This window comes from Nesoenas mayeri, assembly GCF_963082525.1.
Source record: "Nesoenas mayeri genome assembly, chromosome: 12".
Lineage (NCBI taxonomy): Eukaryota > Metazoa > Chordata > Aves > Columbiformes > Columbidae > Nesoenas > Nesoenas mayeri.
The window spans coordinates 11,131,058-11,155,401 of record NC_137547.1 but is presented as its reverse complement, the minus strand read 5'-3'; the positions used below and the strand labels follow the sequence as shown (position 1 = coordinate 11,155,401).

General features: G+C 37.6%; 1 protein-coding gene across 1 annotated transcript in view; it reads left to right on the top strand.

Moving 5' to 3' along the window:
- CDH13 (cadherin 13) overlaps nucleotides 1–24,344 on the top strand; it is a gene marked incomplete at both ends in the record, with an annotated part of 462,319 nt that overhangs the window by 353,274 nt on the left and 84,701 nt on the right. Inside the window, one exon of the mRNA XM_080352001.1 lies at nucleotides 17,736–17,876. Within this exon, the coding sequence (XP_080208127.1) occupies nucleotides 17,736–17,876 (141 nt within the window). The remainder of the gene's footprint in view (nucleotides 1–17,735; nucleotides 17,877–24,344) is intronic.

Genomic DNA, 24,344 nt, shown 5'->3' with positions numbered 1-24,344 from the left:
CAAGTAATTATAAAAATAGGGAGGGAGTCTGAATCTTGTTCATTTATAACTAAGAGAGAGGAAGTGGTTAGTTATGGACCGGGAACTGGAACTTTCTCAATCTGCCAAGTCTACGATGATTCTCAGCATGACCTCAGTCATGTCATTTATCATTGTTTCAATTAACCTGTCTGTGGGGTGTTGCTGTATCCAGTTACTGATGTTTGTGATAGACATCAGGATTGTCATGTTAAGACACATTTCATTATTTCTGGCTATTACGGCTATGCACAGTGAGAGTAGCTTGTTGCTCCTTCATAGATTTAAGTAGTATGTTGTCTAATAGCTGAATCCTTACTTTAGTGTAAGGCTTGGATAAAGAAGTTCTGTTTAAAAAGGTGCTTGTAAGGATGAAACCCTTACTCTTTTTAAAGTTGTTTAACCAGTACTGGATATTTCCTAAATATGTTCATTGACATAAACCCATACAACTGTGTACATGGGAGTTAATGAAGTATAGTTCACTGCAAGTGTTGACTTCTTTATAGGCTTTTTCCTGTTCCTTTTTAGCCTGTAATCAAGAGATCTTTTTCTATAATCATGAGCAAATTGCATTTCCTGGCAACTTGACTACGCAGGGAAAGGACTGAATAGAACAGCAGCATGTGAATGTACAAGACACTGGATTCCTTACACAAGCAGCCCACGTGCAGTTCCTACCAAGTGTGTACATGAGAGGGTAGATGTCAGTGCCTCCTGGGTTTATCTCCCAGGTAGAACTGAAGCCATCCTGGCTGAGTCCTCAGTGTAGTATTTCTTTTGATTCCTGCAGGTGGAGAGAGACATTTTTCTTCATGATGGAAGCAGTCAGGAATGAATATGTTGGCCTCTGGTAAAACAAGTCATCTGTAAATAAACTTTAAGGGCAGAATTCGATGCTCTTTTAATGTAGGGCTGGTTATAGACAAGTTATATTCCATCTAACATATGTGATCAACTGTCTAGTATGAATATCAATACAGGAATGTCTGAACTGTATAAAATTCTTGTTAAAATGCTTAGATTCTATGGAACCATATCTCAAAAATATTAATCAAACTTAATTCTTAATTCTCCAAGACTTATAAAAAAATACTTCATAATTTGCTATTATTTTGAAAACACCTTAAAAACTGTGTATTTCCCTTTCTTTGGTGCTGTAGTATTTTCCTTTAAAGTGTTCATCATCTAATTATTGTAAGAGAAAATTTCCATTGTGAATTATGCACTATGGACCACACAACAAGGTGTTAGTTATCTCTGTCAGGGTACGGTTCAGTGATCTGCTCAGGATGATGGATGATCTGAATGCGCACTAAAATAGGCAGTACTTGATGCTGTTCTTCACCACCTGGAAACAGGATACACTGAAAAAGAGAATGTGCTTGATAAACTCTGTGGATATTATAAATCCATTTTACCTAGCCTGTCCTACAAACAGGCCAAAACCTTATGTCTGGGCAAATCAGTGAAGTCCAAACTCCTGAGGCCTTGGGATTGTGCAAACTGACAGCTTAACTGTTTATTAAGGAAAGCTTTTCTTTTTATTGTTTTTTAATAGCTGAGATCATTGCATTTCTAAGTCCTGAGAAGGTATAACATCCTGGGACACACTGTGCTCCCATGCACATTCAGACCTTTCACAGTTTCTAACATGTTGCAGGTATCATTATTAGTTGAGAAACATGCATTTCATTCAGCATTTCCTCGTCAAGCCTAGAGAACTGCAGACAGTTTCATTCCCATTGAGAGATAACCTTGCTCGATTTTGTCTCCCATTGCAATATCTCTCCTGACAGGAAACACCCCTGAATATGTGAGTTTCATATTCAATGCCTTTTAAATGTTTTTTAATAGGGATAGATACAGAGAAGGCAAAACTCAGGGAAGGGGAGAATAGTGGAAAATTACTGGATTCTGCCTTGATGATCTGTTGCTAGCCTTTGAATTTCCAGAGAGAAACACAGAAGCTGATTTTATTGTCTGTTTGGTTTTGTTTTTAATTGTGTTTTACTTCCGTTTGTGTACCATAGTTCTGGCTTTAATAAGTTAACACGCATCTATTAGAAATTTTAGTTTATGTTTTCACCAGTAATTCCATTCCTGCTTTGTTAAACAGGATTTTACCAGGCTTAAGATGCTGAACATTTGACAAAGTCAGTAATTTTGAAAGTGTTTTGTCCATCTGTTTATTAAGCTAATTGTTTTACTTGTAGCCAATCAGTTCTGTTTATGGCAATGTTAACTCAGTGTTTTCTACCTCTAGAAATCTGTTTAATTTAAAATGACCTAGATAGTCTCTTAAGGCAGCAGAAAATTCAATTTTATTTTGCAGTTTTCCTGTAAATTTGAAATTTCTTTGTTCTGTTTCTTCCTCTCTCAATAAACTTTATGCCAATAATATTAAAATTTATAATGAGACTAATATTTGTTAATCTCTGTTCAAATAGTGGATTTGTATTAAATCATAGTTTCAAACACTTCCATTGAGAGGAATGGTATTGCTTTTAATATTTCCATTACTGTGCTACTCTTGTTAAGCTTGAATTGTCATTATGATTATACACCCTAATTTTTAGTATTCAGTATTAATTATGTTTAAATCCCATTAGATTTATAGCTACCCTGCCCACTTTGATTTCCTTACTACAAAAATGTTCTGAAGTAGTTTCAGGACATGAACCTGATTCTGCAACTCTGATTAATTTCTTGGTTTCAGTAGGAGATTTGTGCATGTAAATTAATTATATGAATGAGAATTTCTTAGATTTAGTATAGGTTGCCATTCATTCCAAAATGGCACATAATCGCTGACATGCAGAAAGCTCAGAAATTAGATCGTGATCTGATTGAGGTCAGTATGAAATGTAGTTGGTCAACAGCTGTTGAAGGACATCCTTGAATATGGATTGTGAGTTTCATACATTCCCCTGGAATACATACTAGACACAGAAAACGCTAATCTGTAGAGAATTGAAAGGTTGCCTCAGTGATTTCTTTGGCGTAATCACAAATCGTTGTGAGTTCTGAAACGGTAATACAAAATTACATTTGTCTACACGTGTCTAAGATGCACTGCTCTGAAAGGATGTTGACCCAGTTTGTTTCCGCTATTAAAAGCTCTTGCCTTGCTTGTGGGCAAACTTGCTTATCAAAACGTTTGGGCTACGACCAGATTTTATCTGTACTATAGTTCTGTATCTGTTTTCTGCCACCTGAGCTAAGTTTTAATGCCATGTTGTGGAATACAAGGATGTGTGGATCCCTTCAAATGTCCATGCTACTTGGGTCAGGCTTCGAGGCATACAGGACCACACAGGCACTGCACACACACCACTCCAAAACAGATGGATGGGGATTTGGCTGAGCTGAGACAAGTGAAATGAACAATTTAAGAGCATGCCATAGAAACGTGGAGCACAATATGCCACTGGATGTGTAGCAAACTACCACTTTCATAGCAAGAAACGAGGGGAGAAGGACAAGACAGTGATATTGAAAACTGTCCTGTGGCACAGTGCTTCCCATGGCTAATCTGAGGGTGGCAGTGCTTCTCAGACCTGCAGATACAGCTACAACTTGGCAGTTTCTAGCTTTGAAAAGTTCTTTTGATAATGTTATGGATGTCTATTCCCAGTTCTTCAAGGAAGGAAAGTATTCTTTCCTCCCGCTTCTTTTCCTACTAACAGTGCCTCCCATACCACTCTCTTTTGTTGATTTTACTGTTTTTAGTCTGCAAGAACTGCCTGGAAATGGGACTTCAGGTTTGCAAAACTCCTTACAGAATTGCTCCATTGTAGTTCCTTGACCTGTGCTCACTCCCACATCCACTTATATCCTACCTCAGGTGTTCCCCTCCCCTCCATCCCTCCATGATGCTTAATTTCAGCTTGTCCTTCCTTAACACAAAAAAGTGGATTTCTCTTATCTTTATTTCTTTGTTAATTCTGCAAATTAACAATGAATATTATTCTTTACAGTGTGTTTTGGGAATTCTCCTGAAGGAAAATTGCATATTAAACCACATTGTAGAGCAACAGGCCTCCAGAAATTTCTGACATTGAGTAGCATGAATGAAGGATATTTTGATACAGTGCTTAGTACAAAATATGCTGTGCAGGCTTAGCTTACTCTATTTGTACCAGTTCTATACATTTTACTACATTACTTTATCTGTGATATGAAACAGTTACAAAAAGGCAATATTATAAAACGTTAACTAATGCCTCATTATTAAAGCAGAGTGCCTAAGGTTTCTAAGGATTTTTGCTAATGTAATGTCCTGATTGAAATGAAGCAATGATTAAGGTGAAGACAGCATCACTGGGTGTTTCTACATAAGGAAACAGCTGAACACCCACAGGAATGTGTCACCCAAACCTGTTGAAGCTGAAGGGAATTTTCCTGTTGATTTTGCTGATCTCTTGGTGAGGATGATCATAACCCTCCCCGATCTGTCATATCTCAGATCTCCTGGAAGAATATTTCCATGAGCTGGAAGACCAGGATAACAGGTCCTCAGGAGCGTGGCAGAAATATTTTATGGTGATAGTCTGTGGGGAAAAGCGGACAAAATTAGCCAAATATTTATTTTTTGAAAATGCTATTACTTCAGGCAATTTTTTAAACAAATACCACAGCATTGCAATGAATAATAATATAATGTACTTCCTATAAAGCAAAACTTATTTCACTGAGATAAAGCCTTGAGCTAGAGTTTGGGCCAGAAAAATATGCTGCTAAACATTTAAAAGAACATACAGCTCCTGAATTGTACAGAAAGGAAGTCAAGTTTATACCTCAGTATTAGTTCTTATTATTTGAGCAATGTGTCCTATATTTTATGTCAAGTATCTGCCAGGGTTCTGATGATGACACATTTTTGTGAGATTTTCCATTTATCCAAAGAGCTATTCTTTTATTGAATCTTCAAAAATCCTTGAAAGGAAAATTCTTCTGCATGCGTGATCTTCTCACACGTACTTTTTAATGTTTATTTTATATTGGTTTTCCTCTAGGTCACTACACTAAATTCATCCTATAAGCAGACTGTATCTTCATATTGCTAATAAAAAAGTGAATTAGAAATCTATTCTTTCTTTTACAGTCAACAGCTTTGAAAGACTGATTTACAGAAAGAAACTGTGTGCAGTTCTAGTGCACAGACATTAACTTATAAAAGGAGCAACCTGTAGCAGTTTAACATCCCTTCTTGTTCAACAAATGCAACTGTACTACAGTGCAAAATCTGCACAAGGCAGTGCCAGACTAAGTCTGGAAGTGAGATTAACCTAGAAATCTCGGTTTGGTTGGGGGAGCTGTTTTGTTGGTGGGTGCTCTTAGAAGATACAAGTAGGATTATGAAAGTTCAGCAAAAATAGAACTTAGTAATCAAAGCAGAAAGTATAGGAATTCCAAGTAAGGCTATTAATTTTTTTTTATCATGAAAGAAAGCTGATAAAAGATTGTAGGATTAAGTAAGAAAAGAATGAAATTGACTGGAGAATTTTTTTAAATGGAAAATTCCATTGTTACATGTTTCATCAGAAAGTAAATCCTATGGAGGGGTTGATTTTTCACCCCATATTGTGATAAGCTTTCTGGTAAAACAGCAACGGTGTAATTGAAATACATTTTCCGTCATTTTCCCTGAATGATGTAGAATTAGATCAATTTGTATTCTGTGGGTATAACCCAATGAAAGTATAAATCCAGCCACTAGAATTGTTTTTGTCCATGAGCAAAGCCAGTATCATTTACTGATTCATTACATTCTCAGCAGGGTCCTTTATTTCAAAGGCTACCTGGAATTATTACTGGTAATAGAACACTAAACTGTAAAATAAGATTTGCATAAAACACTGAAGTTAAAGGAAAAATGATAATAGTAATTAAAAGTAACATCAGATGACTATTTTGATTCGAGTGTCACATGTAAATGGTTCAAACGGACATGGAGGGGTTTTTTTCCTTTCCAACTCCAGCTTAGAATGCACCTATTTAACTAGAATATTATGTTCCTGATAATATGCCTGAAATAATAGACAGTGCTTCCATTCGTATTTGACAATATAAACATCAGGCAAAGGTTGTACATCTGGAATCACAGAATATGCTTTTTTGCATTAGGGTCCTAATTTTAGAAATAACCTCTGTCTGCCTAGGCCTGCTGATGTATGGTTGTCATAACAAGTCAGTAATTGAGTTTTCTGGGCATTTTGACCACTGGTACAAATTTGCAAGGCGGATTACACAGCAGAAACACAATTTCCATCCTGACCTTTGTAACATTGCTTTCTGTTGTGGGAATTGGAATGTTTATGGAGGGAAATATAATCTAAGTGCACCTAATTTCTGAGAATGTGATTTCTGACATTAACCCAGTAAGCTTCATTTTGATTCATGTGATAACAGATTATGTAAAGACTTGGCATTAGGCAGGTATCATAAAACTCCTTATCTTTTATTACCTAGGCAGAGAATATTGGTTTAGATGATTATGAATTGAAACTCAAGGAAAACTTTCATTTTCAGCTGCTCTGCAAAGATCCTCAAGAAACCTATTTCCCAATGATCTGTCACAGACCTCAGCGAATAAATGGCCTTGTTCACATTCTTCAGTATAAACTGGGCACAGGAATAATGTTAATCTTTTGTAGATCTAGTGATGCTATTTGGGGGTAAGGAGGAAGCATCTACTTTAAAAGCCTATGCATCAAGTACTTTCAGGTGATTTATCAGATGGTTCATCCTTGTCTTGCAACTGCCACGCTTGTTGTGTCACAGGCTTTGGATCTTTGGGAGATCTAGCAGTTCTTGTCACTGCTGTCGTCGTCTCCTTGCCTGGTCTGGGGTAAGAGATTACTGTCATTAGTTGTTAATAGATACTATAAACTCCATAGCTGTCTGGTTTGTTGTGGATTGTAAGGCTATTTCTGTATGAGCAGATAGAGTAGACCAGTAGAAGCAGATCTGTAGAGCAAAAGAGGATCCAGCATCCATACTGTACACCGCAAATTTTCACTTCAGACAGCTCTAGTCTGGTCCCCCAGACTGAATCACACTGATGGCTGGAAAAAATTAGGTGATGCCCAGGGCCATTTCTTTAGCTGAATTTAACCTGAAAGAAATATGGTTGCCACACTCTTAGTGATGCAAACTGGAGAGTGTAGTAAGTGTAAACGGTAGGAAAGTTCGCTTAAAAAGGTCTTTCCTGATCCGTGCTATAGCAACAGGACATACAAACCCTGCACGGGCATGTGATCAAGCAGTTCTCTCTGTGATTGTTGTTGTCAACTGGATGCATTTAAATGAACTTGACTTGCCTGAACATCCATCTAGGATTTGATGTTTGCTGGAAAGGTGAAGAAAGGCTCTGTATGGGTCTGGGGTGTCTTGGAATCATGAGGTAGATTAATACAAGTGTTGCACTGGTGTCCAGGCAGATCTTGGTGGTATAAACTTCATTAATCTAAATTCAGCTCTGGTGAGATGATAGATTGCTTGATGGTCGCAGATAATAAAATAGTCAGAATTAGGTTTTTAGTCAGAATTTAGGTGTTCCTTAACACATGTGTGCTAATAAGTGCAGTCTGGTAGTACAGAGACCTATAGTGTCAGGACAACCTGTGTTGTTGGTTTCTGCTTGTGTCAGAGCTCATTTTGCGAGGAAAGGGAGGTGTTGGGAATAAGCTTAGGTTGAACTGCTTCAAGTATTACCTCTGCCTTGTCCAAAACCACTTCTCAGCACCTTAAGAAGATAAAACTTCAGCTATTTTCTTTTCCTCTGTTTTGGTGATGCCTGTTCTGGGACACACTTTCATGAAATGCAGTATTTACCGTTTGGAACTGTTCGGGATCCTCCTGCAAAACGTGCAGGAAACACTTCAGGGCTACTTGAGCCTAATTCAGACTCAAGGCGAAGCAAATCCAAGCACCAATAAGTATGCTTGGCAGAGCCTTTTATTTTTTTGCTTGGTGAAGGATTCCCGTGTTTCAGGGCTACAGGTATAATGTGTGTTTACCAATGAGATCCCCGATAACTGACATTGGCTGCTGTCCACACAATTTAGGAAAGCAATTTGTTTCCAGTAAACAGAGGGGAGTGCTGACCAGCTGCATGTTATTGCTTTTGTATGAAATATTTATAGCACGGATTGATCCCTCTTCCCAGTGGGTTAAATACCTGGAACTTCTCATTAGTTTCCAGAGTCTATGTTGCACAAACACAGGCATAGACAACGTCTTGTGATTACTGATGAACGAGGTTTCCCTCATTCTAGTGGTTTTATACCCACAACAAGGTGGAAAATATTACCTTGATCCTCCTCTTTTGAAGAATTTAGATACTTGTTTTGAGACCTTTGGCTCTCATACTCCTGATGATGTGGAAGGCAGTGTCTGGCACTTAGTTCTGCTTTCCTTTAAATGCAAACCCATGGAAACCTGCCAGTTTTACAAAAGGCACAAGCATCTTATGGCATGAAAGCATATATGCATGTTCATTCATGAACATGGTGAGTTATAGCTTAATAAGCGTATAAATAAACTTAGGTAGCCCATGTAAAGTCAGTGGATCTGTGCTGATTTATGCTGGGCTGAGGATCTTTCCAGGCTTGAATACTTTGGGGGCAGCTCATGATTTTTTCTCTCTTAAAGTTGCAGCAGAACACCTTCAGTCATCTCTGTGTACTGATGCTTATTATGTGGCCTTTACACCCTTTGTATACTTGGGGAATTCTCTTGGCAGAGGTATTTTCATATAGAGATATTTGAAAAGCTGTCTCTACTGATAAATGTGGTAGGTTACTGGGTTGGAGAAACTTGTCTCTCCTTTTATATTTTTTGAATTTAAACAGGCTCATTTCTACCTACAGCAGGGACTAAGAATGATTCAATAAATTGCAACTAATAATTTATTAAAACAACTTTACCCTTCTTCCTCTTCACAAATTGTCTGCAAACAGATTGTGCAACTCTAATATGTTAATGGCTGAAAATTATTTGAACATTTTTTCAGCAAATATCTCTTGGTCTGCAGGTTATTTGAATAGCAAATTGTGACTGTTAAAATGAAATATGTAATTAACACTGCAAATAGAGCTGATTGAGTATTATAGGAGAACAGTTTTTACGGAAATATATTGATTTGTTGAAATTAACATTTGTTACACAAAGGTAGTGATTTGGAAGGAAAAAAAAAAAAAAGCTATGTTGAAATGAATATCTGTAATCCAGAAGGGAGTTCTTATCTTGAGTGCTCCTGACAGCTAGCTTGAGCTTTAGTACTTTCTGAAGCAGCCGAGACAACCAGGTTGAATGTCCTGTTCAGACAGGAGAACTCAATCTTGCCTTCCCTCATCCCGCGGGATGTGCTAATGCAGACATTTATTTATTCTAAGGCAAAGCTCTTTCGATATGCTCTGTTCAAACTGTTACCTTTGTAAAACCAATGAAGCATAAGCTGGCAGAGTGTGTAGTAGTTTCAATATGCCCTTAAAAATGTATTAATCAGAACTGGGAAGAATGGCGGCTCCTACATCTGGGAGGGCAGAGCAGTAATGACAGCCTTAGTGGCATGTAAACACAAAGGGAATGTTTGTTTGTATATATCAGGGCCTATAGTTGCATATAAACTGTACTGTAGTTAGTTTTTCTTTATTCAGACCTAGTAGTGGGGAGCAGACACTCACTGTAGCTGTTGTTTGCTGTTGACAGAAGGTTTTGGTAAGATGAGTGTGGTAGTTGTATGCATTCCTGACACCTCCGAGTACATAATAATAATAGAGTGATTAAATGGTCTAAAATCAGCAAGAGAAGTTACATAATAATTGATGCTTTCACAGTGGAATGAAAGGTTTCTGCAGCACTGTTTAATTACGAGGAACAACTGAATTTTTTTCCTGGAAAAAAAAAAATGAAATTACATACGTTGATCTAGAAGAAAAGCTTAAACATAGCTTGTGTTTAAAAAAAAAAAAGAAAGTATAATTTAATGACGTTTGACAGCAAGTATTTTCCTTGGGACATTGTGATTCTTATTCTCCATTGCTATTCAAATTTGTTATAGTTCTCTATGCTTCTAGCTCAGCGGACGTGGAAAATGTTTCTTTTCCCAAACCATGAGCATCTAGTGAGTACCTGTTGCAAATCAACGTCGCTCTGTTCCAAACAAGTTACACTCAGGGAAATGTCTTTGGCTGGTAAAAATTAGGCGTACTCACTTCAGTGGTGTTACATCTTTTAAGATAATTAAGGATTTTGTTTAGAATACTGAATATTTGCTCTCTTCCTAGGGCTTATTTTTGAGCTTAACTGACAATAATAATTTAAATTAAGTACCTCAGACTAAATGGAACTTCAGTCACTGTTCTGTCCTAGGAACATGATGATCTGTACCCAAGGAGAAATTCCTTATTAATAGCGTTCTCAATGTAAGGATGTGCCCTTAAGCCAAGTTAATGTCTGCACAAATACTTGTATGTAAGAGCTGAGATGCATGTTTGTACAGCGAGTGAGTGAGCAGTAAACAAATAGTTTTGCTCTGCAGATTTCTGATATTTCTCCAAGGAAACCTTGTCACCCTATCATGGGTAGCAGCCTTTTCCAAAATGGTACAAATTCAAAGGCAATTCTAAGTCCTGATTTGCATATCAGTCAAAAGTGATAATTTCACACAAAATATTGGAAATATAGTTCCTATATTTCCATGTAAAATATAGCAAACATACCTATGTATATCAGCCATATAGTTATGTCAGGATTATGAAGAATTAAAGTCTTGATTCTATACATACTGTATATAAAGTAGTTACAGATTTCCTCTTGATGGGAAACAAATATCTCTGGCCAGGAAAGCTATTTGTATCCAACTCTTTGGAGCAATCTCCTTTTTAACAGTAACTGCTGAAGGAGAAAATTTAGTCTTCCTTTTGCTTCCAGATGTACCTATGAACTATATGTCTCCTGTGGGTAGTAAATAGATATTGATTTTCTTCATAACAGAAGTACATTATTACAGTGATTAAACTGTAGGCCTTCCTTTATGATATTAAAAAAAATGGAAATTGGTGAGCTAAAGAGGATTTACTTTACAAAATTGTTTGGGCTTTTATATTAATCAAACTGTAATTCAAGCTTTGAATGCAAAGGCTGGATATTGCCCTTTTTGCGAAGCAGCAATTGGCATTTAAAATAAAGGCTGATATTATAATTATAAAAGCACTATTGCTGTTAAAGCTGTTAATAGTCACATTGCTTCCTTTTTTTTATTCTGTTTCTCAAAATCCTGACAGCATACTCTGGAACAATGTTAGATTGAATGTTGATATTGTTACTCAACAAGAACATTGATTATATCTTAATAGGAAATATTCAGTACCTATTACATGCAATTATCATCTGAAATGAACACAAACATTTATTTAGCATGAACTGAAATTATTTCAATCCTAAGAATTTTTCTTTCTGGTTAGCATTATATTAAAAAGGCATTAGTAAAAACTGTGATATGGCAGCATACTACTGATACAGTATTATGCATGAATACATAGTTTATGAACAGAATAAATAAATAGAAGTGTTGAGTTGCATTATTATAGAAAATACTAATATCCATGAAATAGTGAAAAACCTCTCTATTGGCAATAAGCATTAAGATAGCCCGAAAGGATACTTAAACCGTTACAAGAGTTTTGAATATTCTGTACAGTGTTTGCTTCCCAAACAGTGTTTGTTTTGATCTTAGCAACTGAGTACTTTATGTGAATTCAGGAATTTCTGTTCTCCCCAGGTTTTTTTTACATGAAGCACCAAATGAAGACTTGGGTGTTGTGACACTGGGTGTGTGCTTTTCTGGACATGCAGGTCACAGGTCTCTCACTGTGACTGGAGAGCACTGGGTGAGGACTTGACTAATGACACTTCATGGGGGACACATGGCCAGGAGGAAACTCCAAAGAGATGGTTTCTGGAGTCCTGTTGTTTTCCAGACTTTGATGCCCATCTGCTGCTTTTAGCTGGGTGCTGCTGTGAGGCAGGGATTCATTGCCTGAAACCCTTAGTAGGATCCAAAAATTCACAAAATGAGAAACTACGAAATATACTGAGTTGAGTAGCAGGCTGATAATGTGAATAAACACAAAAGGGAAAAATTACATTTGCCAAAATGATCCTTTTCTACCCTCCCTCCCCCCCAAGATAATTTAAATACTGGTAGTAGAAACAATGTCTCAAAGACCAGCAAGAAAATATGTTGACCTCCTCTTTAAATGTCTTTGAATTACAGATTAAATAAAAGACTAAAGCAGCCTGAAATTCTGAACCCAGTCCATCTTCACATAATACAAAGAAGATTAAGCCGTGATCCAAATTCTTCTTAGTTTAGCTTCGGTGTTGCAAATGGATTTTGAAATACCCCATAGTGTGACCTTCCAGAAAATATATTCTCTTCTGAAAATAACTCAATAGTTATATTGGAAAAACTGAAAACATTATTTTAGTAAACAGGCTTCCCAAGGTACGTTATATCTGACTGACTCTAATGGTGACCAGGATTTCAATTTTCAGCCAGAATGAAGTGCTTTTCATACATGTGCAATCTATATGCCAGCTTTAGAGATTAGATTTAGTCATAACTGCTTCAGGTATCAATGACAAAAAGAGGTCTTTGTTAAAAGAGTTTTCTCATATTCTTTTTTTTTTTCTTGTGAATCTGCTTTACTTATTCTGCTTTTCTTTCTATTCAAATAAAAAGTTTGACTGAAATTTTTGAACTTCTGAAGTTAAGCAAAACTAGGTTTTTGCCTGTCTCCTCACATAACCAGAGGTGAGATTACCAGGGCCATCAAATCTATATAAACAATAATTCACTGCTTAGATACGCATCTTTAATACAGTGCTAGACAGTGATTTCTGTTCCTCACTTTGGTGCTGCTTTTTGTGATCTTTATGAAGTCATTGAGATCTTCAACCAGCTTTAGTCATGCACTAGTCTACGTGCACTAGGGAGCACCAAGCTCCTGAGAGAAATACATGAACGGCTTGTCTCCTTTGGCTCTATGGCAGTGATGCTCCCAAAACTAGACAATTTCTAATAAATGTCCAAAGATAGATGGAAAAATGCCAGGCATCTGGGAAAGCTTCAATTTCCTGAGTGATCACTCTTCCTTACTGGAAAATAAAGAAGGGGAGATACATTGGTCAGGCTTCTAAAAGTTCTGGACATCTGAAGTTGCAGAGAGGGGATTTGTTGTTGTTCTAGCAATACCAAGGCTCTGAGAGTCTGTGGATATAACTGGAAATTGAGGATTTGGACACATTTGAAAATACTAGTGGTCACCTAGGGATCCTAAACTGTTCTTGTAATTGTGCAAGTAATTCCACTTGTTTCCATCTTACATTTTGAGTCCAACTGTACTGAGGATGCTGTCAATTCCAGCCAAATTTCAATGGTACTTGAATGTCTTACAGCCTGCAAGTGATAGCCCATACCAAGACTTGTACTGCTGCTGTTGGTGATGTGAAATACCAGACCTGGCTTATTTCTCTTCAGTCACTGATTCTTTCTTGTTGTATCTGCAGGAAATATTAAAAGATTAAAGCTCTGCAGAAAATGATCATTATCTGGTTTCACTCAGCACTACCTAAAAGTGATCACTTGTTTCGTTCCACCTGTGTGTATCTGAGCTGTTTATTTCCCTCTGTTGTGATTAGATCCTGCTGGCCTTGTCAGGAATCTGAAATCTGAAAAAATGCCTTTCTGGCTGCTTGTTACTCACTAGTGCTGAACCAGTTGTGTCAAGGCGGCAGGGGAGCGAAATCTGATAGGAATGTTAACTCTGGGGAGAATGTCAGTGGGTGGACCTTTGAAGAAAAACGGTTAAGACACAGCTCACCTCCTTGGCAAACCAAACCATTTGCCAGTGTCACCCCTGCTGTGGTTAAATGACTAGAGTGAAAATTTATGGGGAAAGGAATGGTTCTCCTGCTGTAATTATGCAAACCCTCTCAACAGTGCTACACTCCACAAAGTCACAGTTGATAAATAATAAGCTACACAAACAGCAACTTAATGTTCATTAATTAAAACAATCTATTATGCTTTTTAGCTGCAGATCCACTTTGTTGAGAGTTTTTGCATGTTTATATTGCTAACATCTCGCTATCCAAATGGGATTAATTGGATTATTTTTGTAAGCAAGAGCTTGAAGTGGCTTGGTCACTGCTTTGAGAAGCAGGTAGCTGAGGTTTAGTAACAGGCAATGTCATGGTGGGCAACAGTCTTGAGCAACCATGAGGTCCCAAAATACTACCAATAGTGGGTGCTGCATTTACTCCTAACCTACAAGGTGTAGCAGGGATGGAGAAGGCGAAAAGAGGTTGCTTTTCTCCTCTACTGCCCACCTTCAGGAGCTCTCTTTTCTCACAAGATGGGAGTACATGCAGGGAGAGACCACACTGGGGTAAAAAGCCTGAGCCCCATGAAGATGAAAAGACAAGGAGTTGCCACAATGGGTTGTACTGCAGCCCCTGCCCTCCAGTGTCACCAGCTGGGAACGGGGTTAATAAGAGCACAGGGACCCCGCTCTGTCCACAGGTCCCTACTCCCACCTCCCAGTATTTACCAGTATTGTGATAAATCACACAGATGTAAATAATCGCTACTAGTGCCTGAATTAACTGGGCTAGAAGTCTGAGAAATGCTAAAAAGTCCTTTGCGTGCAGCCTGTTAGCGTAAAGAGAGCATCTGATGGCAACATGCCTCTGATCTCAGGTTTGGATCTGTTAGGAGTTGCTTTCTCTAACAAAGCAAATATTTGGTGACAGAATTAGATGTAGAAAGTGTCACATAGGAGGAAAGTGTGAAGTATTCATAATGATATGAAATACTACTCAAAATTCAATGTTTTTCACATTCTGTTGCGAGCTTAAACACTGGACTCCTGTCACAGAAGTTTCTACTGTAGTAGACACAATTTCTAGCATAAATGGGCTTGCTTTCAATAGAAAATGGGACGGTTTTCAGAGGAAAAAAGACCAATTTGTGAGCAAAATGAGCCTCTTTCTGAGCAAAGAGTCTCATAAACATGAAGTGATAAATGGCTTTGCAAGTTTTCCATACAATAATAATAATTCCTAATCAAAATAAATAAAAAATTACACTTGGGGAGGGTAGAGAAACTCCATTCAGGTTTTAATACATTGAAAACATTTCAAACAACGAATATATGAAAACTGTAAATTTTGTTCCACTCTGTAATCTGAATTTGTCTTGGAGACATGTCAGCAATATTTCTCTGTGTATATTTATATGATGTTATAAATCAAAATCCTGTTCTGGGTTTGCTGTTGTCTGAGATGAATTTCTTGCAATAATATTGTAAGGCTTAAGGAAATACATTTCTTAGGATCCTCTAAAGTGGCAGTGGCATCTGATTTTCTAGTAGTCCGTATGTTTTTGGAACTAAATACATCTTCTGGCTTGACTCACTGATTTTACATGCAAATGTATTTATTTGTAATAGTTGATATAGTTGCTTCCCTTATGGCCTAAAAATTCTTCAAGAACTACCTACTAAGGAATTGGAATTTCCTCCTTACACATGCTCCAAGAAAGGCATTATATAATGCAAAATGCAGTATTTAGTGAATGCTTTCAAATTATTTATCTGCAGAGAAGACTGTGTGGCCTGAGAGGTTGCTTTGCTGGGCTAGAGGTGAGAAATAAGTCTTTTAAAATTTTAAATGGTCTGATACAAGGTGGTGGATGAATGGATTGGGGGCAGCCCTGTGGAGAAGGACTCGGGGGTTGGAGTGGGACCAGAGGAGCCACAGAAATGATCCGAGGCTGGAGCAGCTCTGCTGGGGGGACAGGCTGAGAGAGTTGGGGTGTTCAGCTGGAGAAGAGAAGGCTCCAGGGAGACCTTATTGTGGCCTTTCAGTACTTAAAAGGGGCCAATAAGAAAGGTAGGGACAGACTTTTTAGCAGGGCCTGTTGCGACAGGATAAGGGGTGATGGTTTTAAACTAAAGGAGGGAAGATTCAGACTAGATATAAGGAATAAATTTTTTACACTGAGGGTGGCGAGAGCCTGGCCCAGGTTGGCCAGAGAGGTGGTGGATGAACCATCCCTGGAGACATCCCAGGCCAGGCTGGATGGGGCTCTGAGCAACCTCATCTGTTTGAAGATGTCTCTGCTCATGGCAGGGGGATTGCAGGAGATGACCTCTGAAGGTCTCTTCTGACCCCCAGACTATTCTGTGATTCTGTGTTCTCTGATACGGGATAAGCTCCACTTCAGCTTCCTTGATGCTGCTGTGTAAGGCAGTGTATGGGTGGCAGACAGAGATCACTGTGTTGCTGTGCAGAGTTTCACACCAGTTGTCTCCCTGCATGTTAATTCCCTGGAAAAGTGTTAGGTGAAGGACACAGGATGAGTCATGTCAAAGATGTGTAGTCTTGCTTCTTGTAAACACAGTTGGCTGATAGAGCTGGTCCGAGGTTAAAAAAGCCCTCTAGCAGTGGTATACTAGGCACTATTTCAGGCATCATTATGTTGCTTCGCTCCTGAGATTCAGACTTATTTTTCAAGGAAGGTCCGAAAAAACCATTTCTGAGCACATGTGACATTCTTACCATATAGTTTTAAAGGTGACTGCAGCACTTTCCCATCTGTGTCCTCCATTGATGATGCAGCACATATGGTCTTTGAGCAGATGGTTCCATATAAGGGAGCCATACAAATCGGGAAAATATTCATTTTCATTAGGTGCCCCGTCTTGTCTCCAGCTTAATCCAGGTCAAAATTCTCTACAAATTCTATGGGAGCAGGTTCTGATGCTCATAATAACTTCCTCTGTCAGGATGTGTTACTGCCCTGTTGTTCAGTTTACAAACAGATGTGCTTTTGTGCATAAGGCGAGAGAGGTGAATTAGAAATGCTGTAACATTCCCATTGTAGAGTTAGACACTTTTTTTTTTTTTTCCCAAAATTATGGCTGTCTTTGGGGGGAGGGATATTAAGGATGACTTCTGCTATGGACCTATCTGGCTCTACAATAGTTGGGAAGTCACATAAGTATTATTGTAACATAGGAACTGGATATTATAGAAGTAAATCTTTAATGTTACTATGCACATTTTCTCGCTACAATAACTGGCAGTCGTTACCCATTTTAGAAACTACTTTCTTGTTTCTTACAGTGAAGCAAACTTAGATTACCATTCTAAATGCTAATACACAGAATGAATGCAATTTAATAAAATAAAGTGAATTTATATGTAGATTGTGACATTAGTATTTAATTATTTACCCATCATAACACTGATGAAGCAAGCTGCTAAATATTGGTGCACTGAAGTGAGAGCTTACTCTTAAAGAGCAGGTATATTTTCATGTCTTTCCTCTTCTTTATTCTCCTTAAATAACAGGATAGATCATATACTGTTTACCAATATTAATCTGTATGCCTTCATACTGTATTCCAAATGAGGTTTCCATTTTAGCAACTGAAGCTCATAGAAAGCTGTGCTTCTCTTTTGGTAAAACACTGTGATCAGAGATTTGTTTTTATGCTGTGTTTTATCAGGCCAAAATAAGTTTTAGGTTGCTTGTGTGTTATTTTAATGTGAAGCAAAAGTAGTATGTAATCTGTTGTAGTTTTGGTGGTGTTTCTTTGTTTGTTTTGGTAATCTTTCCTTTCCTCTTAATTTTTCAGACTATGGAAACCCCGAAATACGAGCTAGTTATAGAAGCCAAGGATATGGGTGGTCTTGATGTGGGACTAACTGGCACAGCAACTGCCACTATTCTTATTGACGACAAAAATGACCATCCGCCAGAATTTACCAAGAAGGAGGTAAGAGTTTGCCATCTGTGTTCTACAAAATGGTGCATGTAATAGTAATTAACTTATTTCTAAATATAGAAATGTCCCGTAATGAAAGGAATTCCTTAAAGACGTTTTCTCTCAATGTGAAAGACTCCCCTGGAGCTGCTCGTTTATTCTTTTACATGAATAAATTTGTATACACCATTTCCAAAACAAAATGTAACCACAAGGTAAAAATTCATGGCAAGAGGTATCACTCAGAGGTTGGCTATGAAAACATGGTTGGATACAAACCTGTAAAATAAGTTTGCTGGTGGAAACTTTCTCCTTTTGCTCCTACAGAGTGTAACAGAGAATTCCCTCCTGCCTGTGTTCTAGCTTAGGGCTTTTGATGGTCAAAGATATGGATGAAAGCAACAAGTTTTGTCCTGGCTTCAGTGTTTCACCTGTGAGACAGATAGTGTGGAGCATTCTGTAGTGAAAACTCTAGTCCTAAGAGCTTTAAATCTAACCTGCAGGTGGAATTTGCAAGGAGGGTTTTTTTTTCCCTGCAAGTTAATTCCACTGAAGAAGACTGAGAAGTCTGAAAAACACCCAAACCAAACCAAAAGATATTTACTGCCTGCAGGAGGGTGTAATAGTGCTACAGCAAATTTTCTAGTTCCAGGCAAAGCATTTACCAGATTTCCTGCCCAGCTTGCTTCCCTCCCTTACATTTATTATTAGTTTGATATTTTGATCCCCCCCCACCTCTGTTATCTGGAGAGACTTAGAGACTGTCAAAAGTTTTACCTAAAACCAGCTGGTTTGGCTTTTGCTGTAAAAGTTTCCTGAGGCTCTGCAGTTTTTCAGTAATACACCCAAAAGATGAGAAGTAAGCATGAGGGATGCTGATTTTCAGCAGAAGTCTATTGCCGTAAAAGTCTTGTTTTTTTCCCTAAAGTATATATATATATTTTTTCTGGCCTAATTTTAATGGTTTTACAACATTATTTTGAAACAAATTACTGCAATTTTACTTGAATAATTATTTACTTTATAAATTTGAACTGGATGACCTGGTTAAAAATGGATAGAGAAAATTTTATAGAAAGAGGGAAGAAAAAATAAGAAACAATGACAATTTTGCCAACAGGAATAGTAGTTTTCACTAATCAGTGATAATGGCTATAATTACTTCAGTAAAATGCTTTGACAAGAGCATTTCAGTCGCTGTAAAAGTACCATGGAGAGCCTGATCCAAACCTTTCAAGTACCTAGGTGAAAACTAAGTGACTTGGATCAAACTATTAATTCCCTTAGAATTACCATTCAGATCAGGCTTTTACTGCTCTGAAGGCTGTTTCCTGACAATCAATAGTTATAATATATTTTAAACATTAGATTTTTCTTAGCCCTCCAGAACATAAAAATAAAAAAGGACAACTCAGTATATTTAGAAATAGGAAGTAATTGTATTGATATTGATAGCAACTCATGTCATTTGGCATCCTACCTACTTGGATTTCCAAACTTTGAGATTTCTTCCTTCTAAGTAATCTTTCTTTAATTATATGTCCTGTTTGACCTAATAGTTCTCTCCTGTAATTTGGACAGGCGTGTTAAAACACTTGGGTGCCTGCTTACTCCCAAAGGTGCTGTTAGACGCTGTAAAATGCCCTCCGGGGGGTTAAATAATTTCATCTTTAATGCCTAAGAGAAGTATTGTAAGAGTTCTTCCAAAAATCCCAAGTTAGGTAACAAGGTCTACCTTTTAAAATGTCACAACGGCAGGTTGTCATGACAGATTTGAATTATAGAGAATGAAAATAGACATACTTGTAAAGTTAGTGGCCTCTCTTTCAATAAGTCTTTAAAATTTACAACCCTATTTCTATAATATGGAAGTTTTAAAGTTAATTTTGTGAATTATTACTGAATACGATGTGTATTTTGTATCACAGAGAGCAATTTGGCATTTCCTTTCTGGCAAGTTAAGGGCTTAGTCTCAACTTTTCTTCAGCAGCAAGGGATTACTTATGTGAAAGTCAGAAATGAAGCAAAGCAAAGAGCAGGAATTGATCATTCTGGAAGATCTGATACCTGATTTGTGTACTGCAGGGGATTCAGACTGTGTGGCAATCAGAGTAAATGCTGATGGTGCTGGGTGTTGTTTTTATATGATACCTGGCACATTAAGAAAAGTGAGAATTATGTCTTGTGTCAGCTTAACAATTGATGGCAGACCACTGCAGTGTTGTATGCTGCAAAACAGTGATTTTAGTCTGCAGTTGATGACACTGTGGTTGAAGTGTGATGAGAAACTGGCAATGTAGCATCTGCTGGAAGCCACAAGCTGGCAAAATACTTCTCTTGTATCTGTTCCTGTAGGCAGGGTTCTGCCCACATCTTCCCGAAGACCCAGTGGAGGAAAAACATTGTTGAAACATAACAATAACATGGATTTGACTTCTTTCTGTCTATTCTTCCTCCTCCAAAAAAATAGTCCAACCAATCCTACTTATGGTCGTGTACCATTACTAAATGCAGAGTATATGCTCAAAAATGGGATTCCATTGAGTATTTTGCCTCGCTGTTCTGGTTTTTGTCCTGATTTTTCAAAGTATCTGCTACCAAGGAAGAAACTTGCACTGCTGCTCTTTAGTAATACTTTATTTTTCCTTAATATAATATATACTGTCTTTCCTTAGTAAATACTACCAAGTGCTTCAGAGAAGAATGCAGTAATGTGGCTTAAGAGGGTGATTTTCCTACAGTCCACCTGGATCTCACATCTGTCCTTCACCACGGATTTGGGACAGCAGCACATCCCTAGTCATACACTGAAAACTAGTGGGACGCATCAGAGTTTTCTCCCTTCCTCATAAGAGAGATTTCACTTTGCCAGAGAACAGTCTCATTCTTGAAACAATTCCTCTTTCTGCTACTTCCATCCTCACCTTCAATTTCATCCATTTCCAACACGAAGAAATGTAAAATAGAAAGAATTCTGTCATATCAGGAGACTCATATTTGGGAAAATATTTTTCCTAGTTCATATTTTTAGGAATACATGATCTTAAAAATTAATTTCCCAGTTGAATAAAGAAGCTTGCCTCCTGTGAGCAGAATAAAATTTGTGTAATTTGACAAAACATCACTACAGTCAAATATGAGGTATACTAATGCTGTGAGTCTTGAGTAGAAAATATGATTTGTTCACATTTTGAATACCTGTTGATAAATGTTTTCTAAAAGAGTAGTATATGACTAAGGTGTGCTTTAATAAATGATTCATCAATTCCTATAGAGACCTGTAAGTAAATGGGTTTTCTGTCACCATGATTTATTATGACTTCTAGCGCTGTCTTCTGATTCAGTTCTGCTGCCCACTGGGGTAAAACAGCCCCTGGAGTACAATATGTATCTCCGTCTGCTCACGGTTCAAAGAGGATACGAGACTTTGAGAGCACCATCCGAAGAGATTTATTTTTCAGCTCAGGCTGTTGAGAAACATGTTTGTAGCTTTGAGAGTCCCTGTCTTGATTCTTGGTATTGGCTAAATCACATATTGAGGACCAAATACTGAGCTAAAATCACCTGTAAGGTTCCTCTTGGCTCTCTTTTCCATAGTTCTTTTACAAAAATTTCTCTCTTGGACATGATACTACTATTTTCTGTTCTAGATATACCTTACCATCACAGACCAGATCTGTCCATTCAATTTGCACACTTAAAAACAAAAACGAATCTCACCTCCCCTTGTTCTGTGATCTGAAAGTCAACTCGTGTTCTTCTTGTCTTACAAAGAAAATGTTGCCATGTGGGACTCCTAATTAATCTTATTCCTTTTTCTGTGGGTCTTCTCAGTGAGCTGGACCTTTGGACATACTGACAATTCTGTTAATGGCAGATGGTCCTCCTGCAACTCCCTCCCGTAGACCCTTAGATCTGATTTGAAGAAATCACTACTGAGGACCATAGTTGTGTGCAAAACTCAGCAAAAGCATGATGTCCTTTGACTTACACATTGGTTCAGCAGCATCACCAGGGTACCAGTCGTCTTTCATTTTCCTGCTGGAAGGGAAGCCGGGGTATAAACCAGGCTGAAAAGAGTCAAAAAGCAGCAGAAGCTGCCAGTGTGGTTCAGCAAGGTGGTGAGGACAAACCAAGTTGGCTTTTTCCCATGTTTTCATACCATTCTCTCATGCTGGATATTGGAAGGCTGGATGACTGAGCTGAGGTACTTAGGCAGCAATAAGCAGATCTGAAGAGATGAGAAGAAGCTGTTGCCAGGCTAATAGTGAAGAAATAGAGCTGTACTATGCTCTAAATATTCTGGGAGCCATCTTAAATTCTAGCAGCCTGTTCAAATTGGAGCAAACTGTCTCCAGTACTGCTTTGTCATGAGAAATAGTTTTGTGGAATGACTAGAACCGTTTTAGCAAAATCACATGAAAAAAAAATGCATATTGGAATTTCCATTTGGCTCCCTTTTTTTTTGGGCTGTGGGACAATTTACATGCAGAAAAATCAGAATTCATTCAGAAACTCAACAGAGCAGAACAAAGCCTCTACAGCTGTTAGTAAACTTTGGCACAAAGAACAGCTTCATGATGGGTAGGCATCATCAGAGACAAGCTCTTTGGCTATCCTGGTTTTTTTGTAGAGCTGTAAATACAGCTAGCAAGGCTCCATGAAGCATATCTTACCCTTGAGAAACCCCCTCCACTAGACAAACACTTACTCTGACCTTTTCACTTAGCTTTACTTCCACTTCATACTCTTGTAGCTGTTCACTAACACTTGACATATCTGAAGCTCCAGGTGCCCCAAAGCCCCCTTGAAAACAATTGAAAGACATTCCCTGGTGTATTTGTCACAGGTATAAGGCAGAATTTGAAGATAATTTATCTGGTCATGGAAAGTAGAGGAAATGAGACCAAGGCAGGGTTGTTATTCCTGTGTCATCCATGTAAGGTATCTGTCTCACATGTTCTTAAAACATCCAGAGATTGAAAGTCAAAAGGCTCCTCAGTCAGTTCCTGAACAGATCTTAACAATCAAAATTTCTGTGTAGCCTGATCTGAATGACCTTTGCTAGAACGTGAAATCATTACATTTTCTGTTATCTTGATAGATATGGAGGGCAGATTAAGCCCTTAATAGCTTTTTTTATTCATGTATAATCAGGACCATGCATGAAGAAGACAACTTTGCAACTCAGGATATGTTGTCTGTTTCTTAAAATAAATAATTATGTCTTCTGTTAAACCTGTGATACTCATGTTTTTTCCCCACAAATATTAAGCTAGCAGTTTTGGTAAAAACAAAGGAGATCGAGTTGTCCCATAACTGACACAAGTTATTTCATGTTTAAGTCAAGGCAAAGATGTAGACATATATCTGTTTCTACTAGAGTCCATTTGCAAAATATCTATTAAATTTAGTTTACAGTCTCTATTAGTCAAATGAAAAACTATTTATTAAATATATGTTAAAGGAAACAAGCATCTAAATAGTGATAAACACTTTCTGAATGAAGATTGTGAGCATTCTGTTCTAAATGCAAAGATAACATGATATTTGACATTTTAAATAGTGTTCTATTACATATACCATTTCTTCATGGTTAATAATTGGTCAACACTCTCAGTTGTGTTAAGGTCCAAGGCATTCAGAATTTTCTTAATTGTCATGAGCTGCAAAACAGATTTTCAAAATCACATAAGCAGTGTAGCAATGTAGGCATGAAGACTTTATTTTTTTTCCCAAAAAAAAAACAATTTTAGATGTCAAAGATAAAAAAGAAGAGCTTATTGGACTTTAAAAATACATGTGCAGACATCTAATTCCCACTGGAGTTTAAAAAGCTGGGTTTAGAAGCATAGATTGCTCTGACTCTCAGTGCAATCAGGATCCCTAATGGCTGTCGATTTTCTAAATCTAATCACTTTCAAATAACTTGGAAAAATGCCTGTGATCAAGAAGAATGTTTGTTCATATTTCTGAATTATGTTGTGGTGGTACCAAACTAAGGACATCTGGAAGACTTATTTAAACAGTTTGGCTATCTGAATAATGAAATTACCCTTTTTGTTATTTTTTTCTTCTTCTTCAATATTGCATGTCAGTTCTTATCAGAATCAGTTGGTTTGAGGTTTCTCTTGTGATCAGAAATGCTCAGCACCACTCCGGATTGAGTTACCAATGACCTTAAAAACTCTGCTGTAGCATTGCAAGTAAAAAAGGAATCATTTTAGAGAAAGAAAAAATAAATATGCTCATTCTGTGCATTGACTGAAATAGAGGACTGGTTAGCAAAATACCAAAGTTTGGAAGACCAGTGTTTCCTGTACTTATCCAGATTCATACTGAGTGCATAATAATTTGTATTCATGTGGCTTTCAGCAAGCTATCTGCATAACCAGTGTAAGCATTTTGTTCGAGAACTTTTGCAAAATATGTTTAACACTGAGTCCATCCACTTATCACATAATTAGAGCTGGATACACT